Source organism: Carica papaya, chromosome 1, assembly GCF_054855325.1.
Source record: "Carica papaya isolate Zhongbai chromosome 1, ASM5485532v1, whole genome shotgun sequence".
NCBI classification, from domain to species: Eukaryota; Viridiplantae; Streptophyta; class Magnoliopsida; order Brassicales; family Caricaceae; genus Carica; species Carica papaya.
This window is the reverse complement of record NC_142309.1, coordinates 4,619,394-4,640,100: the sequence shown is the minus strand read 5'-3', so window position 1 is coordinate 4,640,100 and position 20,707 is coordinate 4,619,394. Positions and strand designations below refer to the sequence as shown.

The window sequence follows — 20,707 nt, the reverse complement described above, 5'->3', positions numbered from 1 at the left end:
TTTCCTTTGACAGGTTCGTGAGAGTTTTGAGTTATTTTTGGCTTAATTTGCATCGTCTAGTTGCTTCCTTTGGGATAATTTGTATAAATGAGTTGCGTATTGTTAAAGCAGATCTCATTAAGCATTTCTACTCTAGTTATTGTGGAATTGCACAAATAGATAGCGGAATTTATTTGTAAATTCATATATCTATTTTAGTTAGGAACTATGTAAACTTTTTTGGGAGGTAATAAAAATTGAACTTATATGAAAACTTTTGTAGAATTCAAATAAATTTGTTTCAAATTCTATCAACTGCAATAGATGAATTATTCATCTATTGTTTTTGTTAATGAAATATTACGTTGGACAAACTTGAATTTCCACCAAATTAGGTTGAATTGAGCCAATTGAATTTAATAATCTTGGTAGGATTAGTTAAATTTGGTGTATTATCATAAGTATTAGTGATTGAGATTTGAATGTTTCAGTTAAAAGTTAGATATTTAAATTTTATTAAAGACAGTAAATTTTTTTTTATAAGTACATTGTGGACTAACTATTTATAAAATTTGATTTAATGAATTTATAATTTAATATATTGATATGTTGGTATAATTACGATGATTAAATAAAATTTTATTATAATAAATTATTACAACTTTAATTAAAAATATTTTATTGTAGATAATTTTCTTTAGAAATTTGGCATATCTAATGGAGTATAGTTAGATTTAAATTGTGATTGTCTCATTGGTTTGAAGAATTTTATATTTAAAATGTTTAGATTTTTTAGTTCATTAGTTTAAACAACATGTTTATTAAATAGTTAAATTTCATAAAGAAATATTTAACAACAGAACACTAGTAAGAAATTTTCTTTTATCAGAAATTAAAATATGTAGGTCCTGTTTTATAAATGAAGGTTTTTTTGTATTGAACTTATTTTATAATTATTAAAAGTAAAATTTAGAATTTAAAAAAATAATAAAAATAACGTAAGTATTATATTATTTTACCATTTTTAAAATTTTATATTTGCTAAATTATTTATTTATTATAAATAAAAAATGCCCTAATATTTAAAACAAAAATAAAAGAAAAATATTTTACGTTTCTTCCGGGTCTCAACTCTGTTATGGGAAATTTTGCTACACATGATAGAGAGAGAATTTTAAAACTACACATGAAAATGATGCTACAAGCCCAGAAGGGCCAGAACTGCTCAGTATATCTTCTGTGAGCTCGGATGAAAAATAAAAAGATCCCAGCACAAAAACACATCTCCAAACCCTTACCATCTCGGTCTGTTTCTATCTCCCTCTCTCTCTCTCCTCCCTCCATTCTCCCTCTCCCTCTCTGCATCTGTTCTCTGCAATTCCTCAAACCCTAGAAATCGTTTTCTGCACACAAGATTGATTCTCTCCGAGGTCCGCAACTATTTGATTCCGTCTTTCTCTCTCTCTCTCTCTCTCCCGCTCTCTGAGTGTTGTCATTTGAGCGCCGTGTTCGCGTTCTCTTCTCGATCTTTGCCTCGAATTTTCTCGGAAGTAGGCGCCAGACAGCGATGGTTGACGGAAAGCTTGATCTGCCTGAAGATCTCCTCTCCTCTCAGACGATTGATGAACACTGCTCTGTTAAAGGTATTTCTTACAGTACTCTCTTGCGCTATATCTGTCTGTCTTTAACGTATTCGTTTATTTTTATTCAGTTGCATTTTTTATGGTGATCTTTGTTTCTGTATTTTTTTCCCTTTATTTGATTTCTCAAGTCATTTTCTATGGATCTGTGGTGCGTTATCTTCTCCTATCACTGATTTAGTTCTTGAAAGATATCCACTCGGTAAGCTTCATTGACTTCGTTGCTTCTATTACTGCTGTTAGACTTCTTCTGAGGTCGCGTCTTCTTATTTTTGGTGTTATTTGTTTAGCGTCAGTTTGGAGTAATAAATGGACTCAAAATCATTTCGAATTGGGAGTTCTAAACCTGTTCCAGTGTTCTATATGCTTTGATGCGAGAATCCTCTTTCAATTATCTGCTTAGCTGTTCGAGAATGCCCCGGGGGGGAGGGGATGGAGATTTACTACTTTGAGCGAATTTTGTACTACTCTTTTTTTAGTCATCCACTTGGTTAATTATGAAGTTTACAGAACCTAGTTTTGAGGTTTCAATCGGACATGTCAGAAGTTGAATCAAGTACAAATTCCCTGTGGTTGTTCTTAATATTGGCATGGCTTTCGTGCACATCTAAATGTTGTTTATATTAGTGCCCTAAGTCTCTTTGAGGATAGAGTTGAACTTCTTTTTCTATAAGCTATCCTTTATACCTCTCTTTCTATCCTTTATACTTCTGTCTCTCTCTCTCTCACTCATGTTTTTTAATTTCTTTCGTTGGTTTTTTGCTTAATTATAATTCTCTTTTAATAATTGCAGCCTAAGATGTTGGGTATAGGATGCTGATTTTTTCTTTAGTTCTCTTTTCCATATAATAGGTTTTTTTTTTTAAAAGAAAAACTTGAGCTTAAAGCTGTCATTGACGTCTTGGTATTCTCTCACTCTCTCTCTCTTTCTAATCCTGAATCAGATGAGTCTTGGGAAGGAAATGGTGAGGAGAAGGTGCTTATGGGGTTAGCTGATGAGACAAAAGGTAGTTGTCTTGTAAATGTGTTTAGCACGCAGTCCTAATTCATGTGTTGTCTGTTCGAAGTTTTTAATTTTTTTGCATATTTTCCTTTATTGCAATTGTAGATCAAGTAAACTCAGAAAGTAGCATACCTCTGTCTCCTCAGTGGCTGTATTCTAAATCAACGGATGCAAAGATGTTAACGACTGGACCATCCGGGGTATGAAATTTTGAATACTTACTCCGCTTTCTTGCTTTTAGCTACATGAGAAGTGAATGGATCTGTTCAAGTTTTATGAAAGCTTAGTAAAAAATTGCCGCACTCTTTTCCTGGTAGTCTTTTGCGATATGGGGTGTGGTGTTTGTCGCTTGTACTTTAGGCTTTTATCATCACAATTATGCAACAGTTGCAGTTGTCAGCTGTTAAGTATACTTTCTTTCTTATGATTTCATGCTTTAGCTTTGGGCTATAGTGATAACACCCACGTTTCTTTGTTGTTTAGTTGCAATTAGACCTATAGAGATTGAAAATTAAGTTTTTTATGTTGACCTGGATACCAAGTTTTTAACTGAAAAGCAACCTCTCCACAATATCTAAATAGCTGACTTGAGAGATGTTTCTTTACTATTCATGTTGTATGTCTGAATGTTGAATGATTCATGGTACAATATATCCCTTGTTGATATGTCTACTAGTCTACATTATAATTCTCTGTATCCAAAAAAAATGTCAGAAAATGCGAGCACCCAATCCTTTGCCCCAAGGTAACTCAACGGACCAAAACCTGAAGGACTCTTGGCGTTTAGATGGAGCTCAAGACAAGAAAGAATGGAGGAAGAGTGCCATCGACCTTGAAAGCAGTCGCCGTTGGCGCGAAGAGGAGAGAGAAACAGGCTTACTTGGTAGAAGAGACCGCAGAAAAGAAGATCGGCGTGCTGATGTTTCTATTAGGGATGCTTCTGAAGGTAGACCTTTACCTTCTTCAGATCGTTGGGATACCAATACTCGTAGTTCTGGTATTGAAACCAGAAGAGATAACAAGTGGTCTACGAGGTGGGGTCCTGAAGATAAAGAAAAGGATACTCGAGCTGAGAAGAGAATGGATACTGAAAAGGAAGATGCTCACACTGAAAAACAATTGTTTGTAACTGGCAACCGCCCAGCTGCTGATCGTGATACTGATACTCGCGATAAGTGGAGACCACGCCATCGTATGGAAGTTAATGCTGGTGGATCTGCCCCATATCGCCCTCCACCTGGACTTGGGCTGGAGAAGGGAAGAATGGAGGGCTCAAGTTTCCGGTTTGCTCCTGGCCGAGGAAGATCTAATAGTAGCATTAATGGAAGTTTTCAGATTGGAAGGCCTCCCACTACATCTGCTATTGGATTTGCATCTGTTGATAGGAATGGCAGTACGTTTTTAAAATTTGGTCAACCTACTGGTTTATATCGCTACCCAAGAGGAAAACTTCTTGACATTTATCGCAAGCAAAAAACTTCTCCAAATTTTGGTACTGTACCCGATATGGACGATATATCACCAATAACACAAATAGGTGCTATTGAGCCCTTAGCATTTGTTGCTCCTGATGCAGAGGAGGAGGTATGGCACTATTGATTATAATTTTCTAGGTGGTAACTTCTTTTATTATAATTCAAATTGAAGTTGGTTATATAATACTTGCAGACTGTCATTGAGGATATGTGGAAAGGAAGAATCATCGGGCGTGGAGGGTCACCGAATTTGTTTCTAGACAGAAATTCCGGACTAAGTAATGGTACAATAGGTAATCAAAGTGGCATTTCCATCGACTTCTGCTAGTAAACTCTTAAGACTCCTTTCTGATGGAACAGGTTTGTCATGTTCAGGATATGGTGATATGACCTTTACTGAGGGGGAATACAGTTCTTCAGTTGACAAAGAAGAAATGATTGAAATCTCCGAGATGGTTGCTAAAAATAACTCTAATCAAGTTTATGGTGGTGAGGCAGATGCTGCTTTGGATCAGGAGATAGTTACCAGCTGGGGTAAGAAAATTTTGTTTATATTTCTTCACAGTTGCTGATTCATTTCTCCTGCAAATATAATGCATTTGGTTTTTCTAGTGTAACTTTGTGCCCTTTATTTCAGAAAGGGACACGTCTGGATATGCTGACAAAGACCCAAAATGTGCTGATGTTGCTGCAGCCAAGGCCTCAATGCTAGCAGGTTTGAAGTTATACAATTCAAGCAGTGGCAATGAGGTTAACCTTGCAAGAAATAATGTTAGTGAACCAAAATCTTTTGAGAACCAAGAAGTTGTTGATTTGGTTTCTAAACATTCTAAGTTTGAAGTTAGTAAGGCATCTACTTCAGAAGTTTGCATCAAGGTTCCTGAAGGTTCAAGTTCCGTATTTGATTATACATCACAGGAACAAAATCTAAGCAACAAGCTCCTCCCTCTGGAGATTGAGAAGAACATAAATACTCCAGAAACTGTTATCCTTCCAGAGGATTTAAGTTTTTGTTATCTTGACCCACAGGGTGTAATTCAGGGGCCCTATCAGGGGAGGGATATCATTGCATGGTTTGAGCAAGGTTTCTTTGGAACTGACTTACCTATTCGATTATCAGATGCTCCTGATGGATCACCTTTTAAGGAACTTGGGGAAGTCATGCCACATCTAAAATTAAGAGCTGGGCCTGGCCTTGACACTGATCTGGTTAATAGCACACAACTTAATACTGTTGGTGGTGTTAAGGAAGGAGACTTAATTTCTGCTTCTGCTCCTGAATCTACAGCTATAAATGAGCGGAAGTGGGCTTCATCTACTTTTGAAGCTACTTCAAGTGTGAATGCTAAGTCAAGTGCAAATCAAAGTTCATACTCTGACATCCAGCATTCTGATTATCAGTCCTTCCAAAATCTTGTTGCTCAAGATGAGGGTATGTTTCTGGGCTGGATCTGCAATTAATTTTTATTTAATTCTTTTCACTGCTCATGATGTCACTTTCATTTTCTTGTTAATGCAGAAATTGTCTTTCCTGGAAGGCCTGGTAGTAGCAAGAGTGACCATTTGAAGTTTCCTGCTGCAGGCATTAGTAGTTCATTTTCCAATCATACTACTAACCCTTCTCCTGTAAATGAATTTTCAGAAGGTTGTTTGCCTACTAATCAGGATGATAAATTACATCCTTTTGGTTTGCTGATGTCTGAGCTTAGAGAGACCTCTCATGTGAGGGGTTCTCAGTCATCCAACATGGCTTCAAATTTAACTGATCGAAGTCACTTTAGCGATCATTTGCTTGAGAGAGATGCTGCTTTTGCCAGTCCGAGTTCTTTCAGAGCCATGGCTGACAAACCTGCTTTTCTGGAAACATGGTCTGATGATTGTAGAAGTTCTAGCATTAACCCTAATGCACGTCTAGGTCCTGTTGGTGCGCAGCAGTTATCTCTTATGGACCAGGAATTTAATGCACTTGACTTGGGTGAGCACATGTCCTCACAAAAGTTTCTCCAGGAACATTTTAAACAACAGAATCATGTAAATGATTCTTTTTCACATTCTACCGGTTTGGGTGTAGAGCAAATACCAAGTTTCGCTGCTTTGCAGAGTAGGAATCCTAATCTCCAGCAATCACTTCATTATCCAGCGCAAGATATGGAACATCATTCAGTGCAAGATATGGAACATCTGTTGCGGCTTAAGTTTCAACAGCAGCGGCAGCTTGAGCTTCGGCAACAGCTGGAACTTCGGCAACAGCTGGAACTTCGGCAACAGCTTGAACTTCGGCAGCAGCTTGAACTTCGGCAGCAGCTTGAGCTTCAACAGCAACTTGAGCTTCAACAGCAACTTGAGCTTCAGCAGCAGCATGAACTTATGCAGCAGCAGTTATTGATGCAGCAGCAACAGCAGCAAGAACAAGAATTCCGGAACCAACATCTGAAGAAGTTGGTGCAGCAGCAGCAACATTCTCAAGCTCAACAGCTTCTTCTTGAACAGTTGCTTCAGCATCAGATGTCTGATCCTGGTTATGGGCAACCAAAGTTAGATCCTATGAGGGACAATCTAGTTGATCCACTTCAGCTCAGGATGCATCTTCTTCGCGAGCTTCAACAGCAGAGTTTTCACTCGCCAAGGCACATTGACCCAGCAATGGAGCAGATCATGCAAGCTAAGATTAGCCAGAATGCGCTGCGGGGGCAGCAAACTGATTTACTGGATATGATATCACATCCAAAGCATGGCAGTATTTTCCCTTCAGAACAGCAGCTCTGTTCGCAACATGAGCAGTTGCATGCGCAACAGTTGTCAATGGCACTTAAACAACAATTAGGAATGGATGGGGAAAGACATATTGTTCCGCAATGGTCAGTCGATGAAATTGATCAGCTTTTCAGCAATCCTGCTGGTCATCACCTCCCTCCATCTGTTGGATTTACTGCTGCTGATACTTACCACCGACAGAACAGGCTTTCCTCTCTTGAGGATCATTTAAGCAACCTCAAACGAAATCATGCTTTACAGGAGCGTCATCACCGAGGGCTTTTTGAGCCCAGCTCTTTGTCATTTGAGAGGAAAATGTCGCTAGCTGCTGGTGCACCTGACATCAACTTGGACAATGTGAATGCTTTTGATTTGTCAGACCACCACCATATGCATGCCAATGACCAACTTGTTTCTTTCTCTACGGGTATCCCCTCAGATGAGTTTTATGTTTCTCATCCAGATGTAATGGACAGCTACCGCTCTGGAAACAAGGGACAAGCAGAAAACAGTTGGATTGAAAAACATCTTCATTCGTTGCATTTTGAGGCTGATAAGCAGAGGAAGATGTCAGAAAATTCTTTTTCTTCAGAGTCGAGCATTTGGGCTCCTATGACCGATGGGGACAAATCTAAGCAAGCTCTGTTTGACATTCTGAATCTAAAGCAATCAAAAACTGATTATCCATATGTTCCATCTTCTAGAGGTCGGGAAGCCTTTGTGCCTCTCTCTGAGCAGTATACTTCAAATTTTCCTATAACTCAAGAAGCTGGTACAAACAGTTCATTTGTGGAAGAACTTCAAAATCGCAATCAGGATGCCTTGTTGCACAATCATTTGTTTGGTGTAGCTTTTGATGAACGAGTAAACCCTGTGGGAAATAGTGAAAAGGTACCGCTAAGATCAAAATCTGGATCAGTAGCCGAACAGTCTCTGTTCCTAGGTCCTCAGGATCCGCATATTAGTTTCCCAGAGCCACACCTGATTGCTAAGTCAACCATGGATAGAGATCTATCTGAGCTGGAAGGGAAGAGATATGTCTCCAAGGGCATGATGGGTAGCTCCTTTTTAGAGGCAGAGCAAACAAAAACAACAATTGATGGTGGGATGCTAAGAGTTGATGCCCATAGCAGAAGTAGCTCACTGAGTAGTTCAGGTAACTCTTTAAAATGTCTTCTTTTTTAGGACCCTTTCCTGGATGAAATTTTAGAAGCTGTTTCAAATGACTCACAGGTGGAAATGGAGCTCCATGTGAAATTGGAACAGATAAATCAGTGGGAGAGGAGATTTTTAATGAGAGGTAAGGTGCTTTTCACGCTGTTTTACATTGCTGGATTAATTCTTGTGATGACCTTGATGCTGTGGATAAGATGTCATCTAATATTTGATTTGAGTTGGTGTGCTGATGTTTTTTGCATTACAATTGAGCCCCTCTGCACTGGAGAAATCATCATAAGCTGATGTTCCAAATATTCCTAATTTCTTGTTAGATTGCTACGTAGACATAGTGAAAGATGGAAGTGTTAAGATGCATGCTTATGATTTGATTGATTTTGTCCTGGGTGGAAGAACTTGTGTGCTCTTCCTATTTGGAATTTAGGGTTGCAGTTTGATCTCCACTAGCCAATGGATTAAAATAACCTAACTGGAAATTCATAATTAAAAATATCTAAGTTATGGCCAAACCATAAGCGAGAGTTGAGTGAAATACCTAACTGGTAGGTTAACTGGTCAATGTTGACACACCTGCTAGTAGAATGAAGCTCAGTATTCTCTAATGGACCTTTTTTGTGGGTTGTTTAGGTGCAAATGATTAGCTGTAGTTTTAAGTAAATGATTGGTTGCATCACCACTGAGATGTCTGCTGTCTTTGGTTGATTTCGTGCTATAACAAAACTTACTAGAGATTTCTAAGGTGTCTTAGACATAGTTAAATGACTTGGATTGACATTTTCTCTTACACATATTTGCTAGTATATGTGAATTTCTATTCTTGTAGTGGCTGGAAAATGTTAATTGAGCAGCTGCCAGTGATTAGAAAATATTACCACATGGGTCGTAATACCATCTCTCATAGGTAGCCCATGCTTTTGTCTATTTGTTGTCAATTATTAATTGAACTTGTACTGTGTGCATCATAAGGAATTATGGGGTTTTCACATATGAACAGCTGCTACCAATCTTTTGCTTTCCTGACATTATTTTTTTTTATTTTTTATTTTTGAAATAAAAGTGTGAGAATTGTATTAAGTATTTGTGCCAAGGGGGCACAACCTGTATACAAAAGATTTACATATTGGTTAGCATATCAACAATGTAACCTAAGTCATCATTTGCTTTCCTTACATTATGTCCACTTTCAATTGATATAGGTCATCAAAAGCATTCGACAATGTTTTGCATAAACGTCCCCCTATGTTGCGGGCATCATCCTCCATGGATGTAGTGTCTGATTTGACCTCAGTAGCATTTGTCAAGCAGAAGAGTTCAAAAACCCTTGCAACTTCTAGCGGTATGATATTTCATCACTCGAGTAGTCAACCAATGTGAATCAGATCTAGATAACTTTTTGTTAACTTCTGATGACACTCTCATAAACTTTCAGAGGTAAGACGAGAGGCTATAGGAATTCCGGTTGCAACTCGAATTTCCGAAACTCAGGCATCAAGTAAGAAGGACGCTCAGTTTAGGAGGACATCATCTTGTGGGGATGCCTTTGTGGCAGAAACATTCATGGATGTGCTTAAGAAACCTGTGCATTCCGAAGTTGATACTTTGAATGGAGCTGCACAGGAGATATCGGATGGTGCACAAGCAGGTCGGATTGGTAAAAGAAAAGGGAAGAAAGGTAGGCAGATAGATCCAGCTCTTCTTGGCTTCAAAGTTTCCAGCAATCGCATTCTCATGGGGGAGATCCAACGACCTGAAGATTAGTTTGACTTCCCCTTGTTGTTTATCACTCGGCGGCCAGTATATTTTTTGTACATTTTCTGTAAATTTTGTTCTTCATTTCTTTTAGATGAGTTTTGTACAGTTTTTTTCTGATGAGCATAGCTATTCAAAATTCTTTGATTTTTTTTTTTTTTTTTTCAGAATGGTGACTTTATGGAATAAGAATTAAAAAGGTAGAATAAATAAAATAAAATTTGAATGGGAATGTTATTCAAAGTTATTTTTCTGGATATGTTTTTTGGTTGGAAGTGAATAATGATTTCTGCCTCAGGTGGAATGGTAGAGAAGAGAATGTTTTGATAATTCAGTAGAAGAATTTGACGTACCTACTTAATGGATTAGAGACAGAACCCACTTAATCGGCCAGCCGACTGCTATTTCAATTGGTCATAAAAATGGTAGGAATATAAAATATAAATAATTTCTTCCCTAAAAAAATAAATAATGGTTTAATGTTCCATTCTACAAATTTTTAGTCAAACTCTAAGTTTATAGAAAATAATTGAATTTACTTTAATTAATTATTATAAATATAATCATTTTATTTTTATTTTTATATTCAAAATTTATTTCAAAAATTTTAAAAAATAATAAAGAACTAAGATGTAGTATTTTCCGATTTCATATAAATATATAAAATATACAACCAAATACACAATACATAAATTTTAGTTGTACTTTTATTACTTTTAAGGGCAACTCACTGTCCCTATCCCTTTCTTGTTGTCTATACAAGAGAGGACCCCTAAAATGATGCAGTAGAATTTGTTGCAGAATCCTTCCAATTGTCCTTATTGCTATACATATACGATTCTTGTAACGATCTCAAAAATTTTAAAAAAATAAATAATAATTTAAGTACGAACACAAAATGATTAGTTAAGATTTACATTCTTTACATATGACTTAAAAGAAATACAAAAAATTAAGAAAATAAATAAAAAATAAAATAAAATTAGTATCTCACTCGCAGCACTCTTGTGGATCGGGTTTTAGATCTTGATCCTCTTGATCTGAAATAGTTAAATAAAGAATGAGATACACTAACCTAATAAGAATATTACACTACTCACCGACACAGAAATAAAGATTGATAGAAAATTAAAACAACTAATGGAGCATTTAATTAAACAAATGCATTTATTAATAATAAAACCGTTTACCGTCCACTTATCGCAACGAAATTTATAAAAAACAAACCTTTAGAGACAATAACATAATCTTTATCATGATTTCATATGCAATCAGTAACATGCACATATTATAAATCCATATTCAATAAATCAAACAATAACTGTCCATTTTCATCAACCAGCTGGTATTCATGGAGGTTCATAGAGATATCCCTACTACGCGTGAACCCTTTTCTTTAACATTCTCAATTAATGGGCCGTCTACATACCCCGTCTGGTATGAACGCCAAATTATTAAACGTCAATACCCCGTCTGGTATAGGGATGAAATAAGCTGTCCCCATACTCCGTCTTTTTCATCAGTCTGCTGGTATTCATGGGGGTTCATAGAGATATCCCTACTACAGGTGAACCCTTTTCTTTAACATTCTCAATTAATAAGCCGTCTACATACCTTGTCTGGTATGAACGTCAAATTATTAAACGTCAATACCCCGTCTGGTATAGGGGTGAAACAAGTTGTCCCCATACTCCGTCCTTTTCATCAGCCTGCTGGTATTCATGGGGGTTCATAGAGATATCCCTAGTACGCTTGAACCCTTTTCTTTGACATTCTCAATTAATGAGCCGTCTACATACCCCGTCTGGTATGAACGTCAAATTATTAAACATCAATACCTCGTCTGGTATAGGGGTGAAACAAGCTGTCCCCATACTCCGTCCAGTATGAGCGCCAAATTATCAAGTCTCGACACCCCGTCCGGTATGAGACAACGTTTACGTTAGGGTTCTCTATTATACTCGGTCCGTCCACAATCTCTCAGGATATTCAGTAAGGCTGACGTTTCATCTATTCACTTAATCACACAATTTTCCGTTTTTCTTTAGTCTTTATTTTTCAATTAAATGGTAATCACATAAATTAAACAATACATGCATTCAAAATTATAAAATCGATCAATGAAATACTATCATGCAATTAACTGTAAGATAATTCAACAGAATCAACAATAGATAATTTCCAGTTCTGCCTCCATTAGTAACCCATAATTAATTATGAATATTTTTCAAATTGTACAAAATACCGTATTATTATTTATTTATACTTCAATTCCATAATAGAGAATAGAGTGAGAGATTCTTACTCAATTCGATACCCGAAAAGCGAAACTTGTTGACTGCATCTACCAACTATCCCTATATTCCATAAATTTTTCTTTGAGAATTAAAACGCGCTATAAGTACCTATAAATATTCTAAAAAATCCACAATCAGTCTCAAGACCCAATTTTGGTCAATTCCAGAATTCCGACACAGCGGCTTCGCCGTACTCCGATGACGGCGTTGCCGCTTGCGGCGGTGGTCCGCCTCGAGTCGGCTGTTTTCGGCTAATTTTGCATCAATCCATGCGAGAAAACACGTTAAGAGGTCTCGGTTGACCGAAAAAACACAAAAAATCGAAACTCACCGATGGCGGGGCTCTACGATGCAGTGGCTCTTCCAGCTCACGTTGCGGTTGGGTATTTTGTTTTGGTCAACCTATAGAGAAGAAAACCGTGATCACAATGGTAGAAAAATTACACCGAACGAAAATCGAAAAGGGTCACATCGGAGACATTTTGTGAAATTCCTCGTGACGGCGCCGCCGGGCTTTACCCGCGATTTTCAGTCAATCGACTGACAATTTTACTCTGATTTGGCCATGAAGGTGTTTAAAATTGAATTCCGAACCAAAAAATTTTTTTTTACCTTTTTTGGCGGTCCGAAGTAGCTCCGGCACGGTGGCGGGTGACGATAGCTCTCCTTCCCCGTGGCTGGGTCTCTTTTCCGGTAAAGGTGTCTAGCGGTTAGGGTTAAGGTTTGATATGAAGAGGATTATTTATATCCGTCCCTAATTAATCTGAACCGTCCATCGAGGTTTGATCTGAACCGTTCATCGCGATCTAATATGGACTGTTCATCACGATCCAATCTGAACCGTTCGATCGCGTTTAAATCTGACTGTCCGATCGCATTTTGGGGAGAGAATGCATTCAGGCCATCCGTGTGCGTGGAAACGGATCTAGGCCGTTCGATCGCAGGTACGGGGATCACCCGCGTGACCTCCTGCGTAGCACTGCGTCAACGTCCGTTGTCAAGCGGCTCGTTCTAGTTTGCCGGAGCTGTTGACCGGACATCCTACGTGGTACAAATTTTCTAAATTGTATTTTAACTCCCGTTTTCCTATTTTTCTTTCAAAAATACCTTCAAAACCCAAATTTTCACATAGTTTTCCCAAAAATGTTTTCAATTTCATTCTCCATCAAATTTCTTTCATTTTTACATTAAATTGAAATTAAAAAAAATTAAAAAAATTGCATAAATTAATTTAATTTACACTAAATTAAAATTGGACATTACAATTCTTGTAATGCTCGAAGCATGTTTAGAATCGGCTCCGGAGTCAACGAGGAAGAAAGTGATGCTGAGAGTTCAGAAGAAATAGCTTCTGCCATTGAAGGTGAGGTTTCTTCTATTTGTTTCAAATGCTTAATTCCCATCTCAATCAGTTTCGCATCAGCCAAACATTTCAATAAAATAACATGGGAGTGTGAGGACACTATATCAGCAGGAAGATTGTAGAGCAACTTCGAAGCAGAAAGAAAATGACCTGCATAGTTCATATGGATTTCTGAGAAATTTCTTTGAAAATTTAGTTTTGATATTAGGACAGCTGAAAATTTTATCAGAAAATAATAAAAATAGAGTTCATACAAATAACCCAAGTGAAATTGAAAAGATATATTCCAAATTTTATCAAGATCAATAGGTTTTCAAATATCTTATCATAGTTCTATTTGAAATTCCTTCTGGACTAAATAGATTCTTAGCATTTCCTAATTCAACCATGCATTTCTACCATTTAGAAATGAATTTATTAGAAATTGTTGATTTGTAACAAAATTGAGCAATGGTAAAACAGAAGTATGTTTATTATTCAATTTAAGTTGGGTGATTTTTTACTATAAATAGTTATATAGGAGTCAAATCCATTCAAGGAATCTAATGCGAGCCTACAGTCATTTACCCCTAAGACTACAAATCTAGTGGAAGACTTAATTAATCAAACATGAAAATTACCATTTAAATCTACACATCAAGAATAGTCAAGCAAATAAAGGAAGAGAATAGGATAGGAAACGGAACCATATCGGTCCGTATAGAAGTAGGATTAGGGCTATACCATTTCGACATAGCTGCAGGACAAATGTGCTTGATATGCTCTGTGCAAGCACTGGATCCTGCTCAATAGCCTTGTTGAAGACTTCAAAACCAGCTTCAACCTTTGTTTCTTTACAAAGCCCAACAAAAAGAGAGCTGTATGTCATATTATCAGGAGCCACTCCCTTGTCTAACATGTGGTGGAAAAGCCTCAAACAATCCTCAACTTCACCTTCTTCTGATAGTTTCCTAATAAGAATGTTGTAAGTCTTCAAATTTGCACGGCACCCATTTGCAAACATCTCATCCCACAGCCTCTTTGCGGGTCGAAGTAGATCTTCCCGACAACACGCTTCCATGATTGAATTGTATAATGAGACATCTGGCTCGATTCCTTTTTTCTTCATCTCGTTGAGGATCCCATAAGCTTCTCGCACTCTCCCTGCCTTGCAGAGGAAGAAAACCATTATTTTGTAACTCTCCATGTCTGTAAAATAATCATTGCAAGACAAAGCCGTATAGACCTTTAATAGTTCTTCTGCTTTCCCATGCTTGCATAGGTTCCTACTCAAATTGCTCAGGGTTAATAGTGTCGGGAATTGATCTTTACGAATCATGAAATTCAGAAACATAGTTGCAGAACTTGCATCAACTGCTGAAACTGATCCTATCAATGCATTCAAAACATCATCCTCAATAGGGAAGTTTCCACTCACAATTATTTCCCCCAACTCCTTGGCTTCTCTTATGAGCCTATTTGAAATCAAAGCTAAAATGAACTCTCTGTAATCACTACTCCTTGGAGCTACTCCCAGCTTCCTCTTCTTCTTCAAAACCATCTCCCTCTCATACACATTCCCCTTTGATCTAAACTCATTGGCGACAATCCCATAAGCCATGAAATCCGGCTTGCAGTCTCTGCTCCTCAGTTCATCCAATAGCCAGAAAGCCTCTGATTCTCTGGAAGCCTGACAGAGCCCATGAACGACCAATACAGCAAGAATTGACCCATTAATATCTGAATCAAGCTTCTTCACCTTATCTAACATACACAAAATCTGACACGTCAAACTTTTCCCACAACTCCTCCACATGAACACGCAAATCCCAAGAGTAGTAAACGAGATACCTCTTTCAGTCATTTCATCGAACATTTTCTGGGCGGAATTGAATTGCCCATCTGAGGCTAAGGCAGCTAAAAGCGAGTTGCAGACATCAGTACCAATCTCTCGACTTAGTGAACTTGCTTCCTTGAAAACGGAAAACGCGTTCTGGGTTTTCTGTCCCAGTACCAGTGAACTGATCACTACTCGGTATGCAGAAGAATTGAGGGTTATTTTCTGTGCTCTTGCTTGTTTCAACAGAGCGTCAATGGCGCTGAATTGGCGGGACAGAGACAAAGACTTAAGGATGGATTCGTAAGATACAGATTCGTGTAAAAAGCCCGGCTGTTGAGCTGCCCAGTTGAAGAACCCTAGAGCTAGTGAATGTTGGTTCAGGAGATGCGGATCGATGACTTGGGCGACGAGTGATGGAGTCAGAGAGTCGCGACAACCGAGTCGGTGAAGAGTCTGCTCGAGTGACGGATTCCATGTCCGAGTTGGACTCAAGTTGTTTGAGTAGGAGATCAGAGCTCGGCTTATCCGAGTGGCCAAGTCAGTTGCAGATCTCATGAACCAATAACCGAGCAACGAAAAGGAAAAAGCCGCGGGCGGGAGAGGGAAAGAGATGATACGCCAAAACGCGCAGTTTTTTATTATCCTTTCTTCCCCTTGTTGCCTCACTAATTAAACGACACCGTTCTTCCAGTTTATGTTCTTCAAATTTTCAGGATAAATTTGTGATTCAAGGGTAAAAAAACTAGATAGTAAAAAACCATAATTTAGATCAGAATGTTAGGGGAAAAAAATCCCCTATATTACAGAATTCAAAAGGCTCATTATGTAATACCTTCACACACACATACATACATACATATATACACATTTACATATTTTCTTATTTCCATTATCAATTGATATTTACTGCTGTACATATACACAACCATCCAGCTTCTGTACAAGCCATGTGACACAGAGATGTATAATGCTACATAGTTTCACCACAGTAAACATCTATAACCACCACCGTTATCACAGTGGAGTAGATCTAGATTCATTGCTGTGCTAATACAGGGGAGAGAAGATATATAGACTACTTACAACAAATCTTGCTCCCCAGCAAGGTAAATTCTTCTTTTCTTAAACATCTGATCTTCATTTTTTATTTTACCCTTTTTACTGGGTAGAAAATATATGTACAGAAATCATGAATAAGATCTGATCAGCTTGAAGTTCTGGAAAGATCGAGCTTTGAAGAGGTTTCCGAAGAGAAAACCAATTGTCGTCTCCCGAGGAGGTTTTGGTTGAAGCATTGAGTTGTGTTTCACCTGTAGTTTGGTTACTCCAATCTGTTGTCGAATTGAGTCAATGATCTTGGGATCAACTGGGTTTCCTGTTACATCTGTAACGTAGAATCTGTCGTTAGCCTTCCCACCTTTTGTTGAGATTTCTGCTCGCTTGACGCACAAACTGTTTTCTCGAAAAATCCTTGTGATGTCTGAGAGAAGTCCAACTCGGTCTTCTGTGCATAATTCTAGCTCCAGTCCCTGCAATGTAAGTAAAGGCATCTTAGTATGGATTTCATAGCTTGTAATGCCCATGGAACTTGAGTTTTTCTTGCAAGTTTTCTGCTTTTCGTTTACCTCAGATGCTCGTCTTTCAATGGCTGCTTCCAGACATTGTACAACACGTTCTCGCTCAGCATCTGAGCTTATGGGGAGTCCATCAATGTGTCTGATATAGAATTCCTACAACCAAACAGAATAATTCTGTTTAATGAGAAAGAGGAAACAATTATAATTCTGTTTAATGAGAAAGAGGAAACAATTACTGTCATTAGCCAACCGTTAACAGATAAAATATGGTGTTTGCCTCGTCGTGTTTTTTTTAATCAAGATGAATTATATAAATTTTTCTGATAAGTGTTTTAAATTTTTTAACATACTTGATAAATATAAAAGAGCATATAAGAAAAAACTGTATCATCATAAGCTATTGAAGTGCCTATAAACCCTATAGCTTATAAGCTCTTAGAATTTAAAGTGAGCCAAACATGGTTTTAGTCATGCAAAATCAAACAAACGAACACAAAACAAAAAAGGATTTCAGTGCAACATAAGAAGTTCATATTGAAAACCCTGCTCCTAGTTGGTACTTACATTCATAGTCTACTTACCAGACAAAAAGAAGTTGGCTAAGTCACATGGTACTTAAGTAGCTTTTTCTGAAAAAGCATCTTACCTGGTAAGCTTCCATCTTTCCGGTGTTGACCATTCCATGGAAGACAACATATTGCATGTCTGTTAAGGTGCAAATAATGTCAAACAACAGTTTAGGCCGGTCTTTCGATTTCATAGTAATCACTGTGTAATCTTTCTCGATATTCAACAAAGTAACATGAGGTCTTGTGCTCCTATCCTCAACATTAATTCCTGTTCCTGCTTTCTCAACCTTTTCGTAGTCCCTATCTGCAAACATAATCTGATGTAAGCGTCGTTCTGTATGCATGATTCGAGACGCTGAAAGTGTCATTTTTGCGGTTTTCAAGTCATTATTCCCTTTAAGGACATTGCAAAGCAACTCTTTTATAGTTGAGAGACGATCCGGATCTTTAATTGCACATCCAGTCGAATCATCTGTTACGCGAACTACAGCGGCAGCTCTACAATTGTGTGTCCATATATCAGCATTTACAACGTTACAGCGAAGGTCTGCAAGAACTGCACATACTTCTGATAATAAACCAGGCCTATCTGGTCCAGCCAGTTCAATTGATGTGTGCTCTTCAGAAGGCATCACCCCAACAGAGCTTCTCATGGAAGGCATAAAGCTAGCATTATTTTCGAGCCTCTGCAAAATTGTGTTTATAATTACTTATTTGGTGGTTATAAGCTACTTTAAGCACTCATGCTCTTATATTAGCGTTCGGTAACATGAAGTAGGATGCTTATAAGTTTCTTACAAGTTACAAGTTACCTCAAAGGCCACAAAAGCTGACCAACCTTTTTTTTATTCACTAATTTTCTCCTTTCCAAATTAAGGTAGAGAGTAAAGAGTTCTATTGGAAATGAGAAAAGCAGTTTGAAACTGAAAACTTGAGTAGACCACGAGAAACTAGTCCTGAACCAAAATTTGGTTTCCTACTCCGAGCTCTGTAACTAACATGGTTTGAAGACAAAATGCAGGAAGAGAAAAAGAATTTGACAACTATGATATTTAAATTTTCATAAGACCAAAGAACAATAGCCGAAAAGACTTCATTCCACCGAAACCAAAAAACAATACTACTTAAATTACTACAGAATTTTTACAATTCCAAAGAGCATATGACCGTAATAATGACCATTTCTTTTCCTTCCCTTCACCCTGGTTTCTCAGCCATCATGCTTCGTGCAAGGCAGTAAACACAAAAATGATCAAATAAGTACTCACCATTTGAATATAATCGATGACTTCTTTATCTTTGATTTTGTTCCCGTCGTAATCAATCACTTTAAACACTGAACAGTAAAGTTCACAGAGAAGATGATGATTGTCAGATTGTAAACTTGGAAATCTTGCCACATTTTGACTCAAGCCCCAAAAAAAAAGACAAAACACTCACCATCCATAAACCATCCCGCATCATATGAGATATAGGCCTTTCTTATTACAAGGTTCATATCAGTTAGTACTTGGACAACTTCAAGGAGAACCCCATGCTTGTTGACACTGTCAACCTGCGTGGATAATCCGATTCTTAGAACTGAATTCACTTTGTTTTCCAATAAGAGCTAAGTAACATCTTAGAACAGATTTATCGTGGTGGAATTAGAGTAATCAAATTATAGAAAATCAGAAAACAAATAACCAACAAACAAGTTATATAACCCTAACCAACAAGGTTTTGCAAAAAACCAGAACTAAATCAAAGTCGGATTTCTATGCTAACACATGAGCTTCCATACCTGGATCACAGTAGCATCTTCACAAGCATCATTATCAATCACCACCCTGCAAGGAAAAAAAAAACATCAAGATCAAAGCCACCATAATATTAACTAAAAAAATGGCATGAAAAATGGGAAATACAATATCAAAAGGCTAATCGTAGAAAGATTACTTGAATTATCCAAAAGAAACCCATTATTGTCCACATGATTTTAGTTTAGAGGGAGGTGAAAATGGAAGTCAAATTGTGTATGAGAAATTTGTGAGAAGGAAAAGGGAAAGTAACCTAAAAGAGATCTAAGAGAAAAAAGAAAAGTAGTAGACTACTTTTGTAGCTTTTCCCAAAAATACAAAAAATAAATACATACTTAAAAAAGGAACAATCAGGTTTTGTACAACTTCGGCAAAAAATTCAGGGCAGGTCTTTCATTGTCCCTCACTTATCAGTAATTTCCCGGGAAACAAACAGAAACATGCAACAATATTTTCCAGGAGCTTAAAGAATATAGATATCAATTATAACAAAGGATAACTTGCAGAGATTGCAAAGTATAACCATGTGATTCTATAAAAGGAAAAGATAAGATTTATAACCAAAGAAATAAACAAAAATTAACACAACCCCAACAATATCCACCAAAACCAAAGAGAAACTAACTATAAAAATACGATAAAAACCAAAAAAGTCCGGCAGAAATCCAGAACCACAGAAGAAAACTAGTGAAACAAACCAAAAATTCTGAAAAAGAAAAAAATTAAAAAGCTACCTGGGTGGGTTCATTCTCCTGATAAGCTTAGCGTACTCATCATCCATTTCCTTCTTCCCAAAAAGAACTTCACAGATTCTCCAAACAACCTCCCAAACAATTTATAATGAGATGCTAGAGAAGAATAATAACCCACGAACTGGAATTTTTTCTTAAAAAAGAATTTATTCTCTTGAGAGGTAGATATAATACTGTACAAGGATGCCTCCTCCAATTTTCAAGGGAAAAAAGAAGCCCAAGAAAAATCTTACCAAGAAAAAAGAAATCAACAGAGAGAGGAGAAGATTAACAGGGGAGATATAAGATTATTCACAGAGAGAGTTCAAAATGAAGAAGAAGAAAAAAGAAAGGTGGTATAAGAAAAGTATAAAGAGACCTCCTTAGCCATATTTCCACATACACTTGTGGGGTGTCTGAAAATTATTTTCTCGACTTTCTCCGTTTTCAAAATTTAATAAAGAAAAAAAAAATTACCCCCGAAAATTATTTTTATAAATTATAATTTAAAATTTGTATGCTAAAAAATAAAATCACATTTATAAATTATAATTTAAGAAATCTCTAGAATTATATTATATTTTTAAAAAACAAATTAAAATTTACTAAGATATTTAAAATAATATAGCTAAAGTTTTTAATTTATTTTAAATTCTTACATTTAAATCTCGGGCAGCCCGACTACAATTACCGACTAGATCATTCATGAAGTGGCAAATTTCTATTGGAACAGCTAAGGTTAACGCTGCCCGAGTGGGCAGCGCAGACTTGATGTG

General features: G+C 37.1%; 3 protein-coding genes across 4 annotated transcripts; 1 reads left to right on the top strand and 2 right to left on the bottom strand.

The window, feature by feature from the left end:
• The first annotated feature begins 1,193 nt into the window (after positions 1-1,193).
• On the top strand, positions 1,194-10,008 carry LOC110825532 (uncharacterized). Of its 2 annotated transcripts, none has more exons than XM_022055999.2 (11): positions 1,194-1,622; positions 2,564-2,626; positions 2,728-2,822; positions 3,337-4,206; positions 4,291-4,390; positions 4,473-4,631; positions 4,735-5,529; positions 5,617-8,007; positions 8,085-8,151; positions 9,224-9,363; positions 9,457-10,008. In XM_022055999.2, exons 1-11 carry the CDS (start codon positions 1,547-1,549, stop codon positions 9,783-9,785), a joined length of 5,085 nt encoding a protein of 1,694 aa, XP_021911691.2. In that variant the 5' UTR covers positions 1,194-1,546; the 3' UTR covers positions 9,786-10,008. The 2 variants fall into 2 exon arrangements, with proteins under 2 accessions (XP_021911691.2, XP_021911689.2); XM_022055997.2 differs by having other exon boundaries at positions 4,458-4,631.
• A 702-nt stretch (positions 10,009-10,710) lies between these two features.
• LOC110825052 (Tetratricopeptide repeat (TPR)-like superfamily protein) lies at positions 10,711-16,003 on the bottom strand. The gene is made up of 3 exons (XM_088215707.1): positions 14,160-16,003; positions 13,337-13,586; positions 10,711-10,816 (listed from the first exon to the last, which is right to left on the bottom strand). Exons 1-3 carry the CDS (start codon positions 15,808-15,810, stop codon positions 10,759-10,761), a joined length of 1,959 nt encoding a protein of 652 aa, XP_088071833.1. The 5' UTR covers positions 15,811-16,003; the 3' UTR covers positions 10,711-10,758.
• Positions 16,004-16,116: 113 nt separating this feature from the next.
• ACR6 (ACT domain repeat 6) lies at positions 16,117-20,354 on the bottom strand. Its single transcript, XM_088215714.1, has 7 exons — positions 19,935-20,354; positions 19,185-19,230; positions 18,842-18,956; positions 18,670-18,737; positions 17,479-18,087; positions 16,881-16,985; positions 16,117-16,784 (listed from the first exon to the last, which is right to left on the bottom strand). The coding sequence occupies exons 1-7, from the start codon at positions 19,979-19,981 to the stop codon at positions 16,443-16,445; spliced, it is 1,332 nt and encodes a 443-aa protein (XP_088071840.1). The 5' UTR covers positions 19,982-20,354; the 3' UTR covers positions 16,117-16,442.
• Positions 20,355-20,707: the final 353 nt, after the last annotated feature.

What these genes read in the sequence shown, in the direction of transcription:
- LOC110825052 (XM_088215707.1), bottom strand. Translation starts at nt 15,810, where the DNA reads ATGAGATCTGCAACTGACTTGGCCACTCGGATAAGCCGAGCTCTGATC. An exon ending in CCTGCAGCTATGTCGAAATG is followed by an intron (nt 13,587 to 14,159) that starts GTATAGCCCTAA and finishes TGAACTATGCAG; the next exon opens with GTCATTTTCTTTCTGCTTCG. An exon ending in CTTCGAGCATTACAAGAATT is followed by an intron (nt 10,817 to 13,336) that starts GTAATGTCCAAT and finishes TAACTATTTCAG; the next exon opens with ATCAAGAGGATCAAGATCTA.
- ACR6 (XM_088215714.1), bottom strand. Translation starts at nt 19,981, where the DNA reads ATGGATGATGAGTACGCTAAGCTTATCAGGAGAATGAACCCACCCAG. An exon ending in AAGATGCTACTGTGATCCAG is followed by an intron (nt 18,957 to 19,184) that starts GTATGGAAGCTC and finishes TTATCCACGCAG; the next exon opens with GTTGACAGTGTCAACAAGCA. An exon ending in GAAAGATGGAAGCTTACCAG is followed by an intron (nt 16,986 to 17,478) that starts GTAAGATGCTTT and finishes GTTTGGTTGTAG; the next exon opens with GAATTCTATATCAGACACAT.
- LOC110825532 (XM_022055997.2), top strand. Translation starts at nt 1,547, where the DNA reads ATGGTTGACGGAAAGCTTGATCTGCCTGAAGATCTCCTCTCCTCTCAG. An exon ending in CTCCTGATGCAGAGGAGGAG is followed by an intron (nt 4,207 to 4,290) that starts GTATGGCACTAT and finishes TAATACTTGCAG; the next exon opens with ACTGTCATTGAGGATATGTG. An exon ending in GGAGATAGTTACCAGCTGGG is followed by an intron (nt 4,632 to 4,734) that starts GTAAGAAAATTT and finishes CCTTTATTTCAG; the next exon opens with AAAGGGACACGTCTGGATAT.